Below are 2,846 nucleotides of genomic sequence, written 5' to 3' on the forward strand. Positions count from 1 at the left end.
TGGCTTTTCAATGCTCAGGATAAAAACCATTTTCCAGTGAAGGTACACATTCGCCCTGGGCATTCTTCTCCCCCTTGCCAATCTTATGTAAAAAATGTTTCTTCTATTCAATTTCATTTAATTATAAAAATTCCAAAAAGGGGCACTTGGGTGGCTCAGTCGGTGAAGCGTCTGCCTTCAGCTCAGGTCATGATCCCAGGGTCCTGGGATGGAGCCCCGCTGGGCGGGGAGCCTGCTGCTCCCTCTCCCTGCCACTCCCCTGCCTGTGCTCTGACAAAATTAAAAAAAAAAAAAAAACCCTAATTTAAGAAATTCCAAAAATAAAGATGAAAACAGGGAAGCAAACCGTAAGACACTTAACTCTAGGAACAGGGTTGCTGGGGGGAGGGTAGGAGGGTGTGGGGGGGGTAACTGGGTGATGGGCACATGATGGAATGAGCACTGGGTGTTGTATACAACGGATGAATCACGAAATTCTACCCCTGAAACTAATAAAAACTCCAAAGACAAGACACACAGTGAGCCCGCACCTTCCCCTGGGCCGGGTGAGTCTGAGGTCGAAGGCCTCTGCAGCCGAGTGATGGCTGCGTGGACGGGGCCCACCAGTCTTTGCAGGCAGCAGGTCCGACAAAGGCCTTGAGACCACGAAGCACTGGCCTGCCTGTGCCCCATCTCACACACACCAAATCCACAGCACGACTGGGAGTTCCCGGTCCACGTCTCCGCAGTCAGACCAGAGTTCGGGGACAGAGGATCCCCAACCCCTCGCCGTTGCCATTCAGAGGGATCCCTCCTGGAAGCTCCAGACCCCTCCTGCCAGCCCACTCAGCCTTCCCTGCCCACCCTTCCCGCCAGGCCTGGAACCAACAACATCTGCACGGCACCTGTGGGGGCTTTAGAAACGGAAGTTGAGACCAAGTATTTTGATTTTGCCAGTTCAGATACTCGGCCCCAGTTTCTTGCAGGGCTGTTCTCTCTTGGGGCTTTGTAAGAACGCGGGGTCCCAGGGAAAGTGGCGGACAGGCTACAGATAAACTTCCAGGCCGTCTGGTTTCCACTGCAGTTCCTTTTGCCTAGCTGGAGAAACCTGTGCCATGCTGTCACACAACCTGTCCTGCTTTTACTGCCTTCTGCTACAAATTACAAACACAACGGCCCCAGCTTTCTAACTCACTCCAACTCAAAAGGTAACAGTATGGGGACGCCTGGGTGGCTAAGTCAGTTGAGCGGCTGCCTTCGGCCCGGGTCATGATCCCAGGATACTGGGATCGAGTCCCATATCGGGCTCCTTCCTTGCTCAGCAGGGAACCTGTCTCTCCCTCTCTCTCCCTCTGCTTGTGCTGTCAAATAAATAAAATCTTAAAAAAAAAAAAAAAAACAAAACAGTATGAGCCAATTATGCTGCAACCTGGAGATAAGAGTCCAGGAAAAAAGCAGGCAGAGGGGACAGCAGTCATCACTGGGGGGAGGGGGGAGAGGCAGGAGGCTCCTTTTCATTCCATTGTCTCTGGCCCCTGGCCATGCCTCACCTCCAGCGGTGCAGCCACCTTACCACTGCTGGATGCACAGTAGGCCCCTCTTCACGTCTCCCTGCTGTCCCCACGTCCGCTGACTCAGACCACAACCAGGATACCACCTCGCCTCTCCCCCACACACGTCCATCAGTGAGTCACAGGAACTGCTGCCTGGACAGTTACACCCGGTCCACAGAGGCATCTGCCCCCGACGTGAAGACAACATACTGGAGCAGAAACACTTTAGGGAGCAGGGCTGAGACCTTTCATCAGACCCTAAGGGGGTGCTGGGTGAGCGTCCCCATCGGACACCACGGGAGACCCAGGGGATTTGAGACTGACACAGACAGCGCCGTGAGGGACGGGGTAGGTGTGTGCAGCTGGAAGGGAGGGGCTCAACGTGTGCAAAGGCTCCTGCCAATCATTCGCTTCAGCTGTGGAAACCACCCCCGTGACGGAGAACGTGGGGGGAGGAGCCCGAGGAGGGCACGGCAGCCCCACCCAGGGTCTGAGGCTGGAGCACAGGACAGCACGGGAGGGCGTGTCTCAGGATGCCAGCAACGCGTGCCCACAGCAGGGAACCAGGGCCACGACCGGCACAAGTCTCGTAGGACCCGAGGCCCCGGGGGGCGGACACCAGGAAGAAAGGAACGCAGACTCCGGACCAGACAAGTCCGTGCCTTTATTGGGCAGACGGGCTACTTGAGAGGGATGAAGCGGGACGAGTGAGTGGCCCCGATGCCCGGCCTGCCGTGCTTCACAGGCTTGTAGGTGATGGAGAACTCGCCCAGGTAGTGGCCGATCATCTCGGGCTGCGGGGGGCGGGCAGGGCAGGGCGTCAGGCGACCGTCAGTGGACAGGCGTGCCCCCCGCCCCAGGCCAGCCCCGCGCCAACCTTGATTTCCACCTGGTTGAAGGTCTTGCCGTTGTAGACCCCCACCATGCTGCCCACCATCTCCGGCAGGATGATCATGTCCCGCAGGTGCGTCTTCACCACCTCGGGCTTCTCCATCGGCGGCGCCTCCTTCTTGGCCTTCCGCAGGCGCTTGAGCAGCGAGTGCTGCTTCCTGCGCAGCCCGCGGTTCAGCCGGCGCCTCTGCCGCGCACTATACAACTGCATCAACTGCTCGCTGCGGACGGGGGCACAGCGCGGGCGGCCTGAGCCGGGACCGCCCCGGCCCGGCCCCGGGGTCCCCGACCGCCCCCCGCCCCCGGCCGCCCCCCGCCCCCGGGTCCCCCGCCGCCGCCCCCCGCCGCCCCTCGCCCCCTGGTCCCCGGCCGCCCCCCGCCCGCCCCCGAGTCCCCGGGCGTCCCCCGCCCCCGGGGCCCCCG

General features: G+C 59.9%; 1 protein-coding gene across 1 annotated transcript; it reads right to left on the reverse strand.

Annotated features, from left to right (window-relative positions):
- Positions 1 to 2,180: 2,180 nt before the first annotated feature.
- RPS15 (ribosomal protein S15) lies at positions 2,181 to 2,704 on the reverse strand. The gene is made up of 2 exons (XM_025861282.2): positions 2,410 to 2,704; positions 2,181 to 2,326 (listed from the first exon to the last, which is right to left on the reverse strand). The coding sequence occupies exons 1-2, from the start codon at positions 2,632 to 2,634 to the stop codon at positions 2,213 to 2,215; spliced, it is 339 nt and encodes a 112-aa protein (XP_025717067.1). The 5' UTR covers positions 2,635 to 2,704; the 3' UTR covers positions 2,181 to 2,212.
- Between the last annotated feature and the right edge of the window lie 142 nt (positions 2,705 to 2,846).

The sequence above is a fragment of the Callorhinus ursinus genome, unplaced genomic scaffold (genome assembly GCF_003265705.2).
Source record: "Callorhinus ursinus isolate GAN/ISIS: 27379988/994484 unplaced genomic scaffold, GSC_fseal_2.0 scaffold77, whole genome shotgun sequence".
Lineage (NCBI taxonomy): Eukaryota > Metazoa > Chordata > Mammalia > Carnivora > Otariidae > Callorhinus > Callorhinus ursinus.

Bases quoted from the DNA above. Each gene is read 5' to 3' on its own strand.
- RPS15 (XM_025861282.2), bottom strand. From the start codon at position 2,634: ATGCAGTTGTATAGTGCGCGGCAGAGGCGCCGGCTGAACCGCGGGCTG. The intron at 2,327-2,409 runs GTTGGCGCGGGG...CGCCCCCCGCAG, and splicing joins TCAACCAGGTGGAAATCAAG to CCCGAGATGATCGGCCACTA.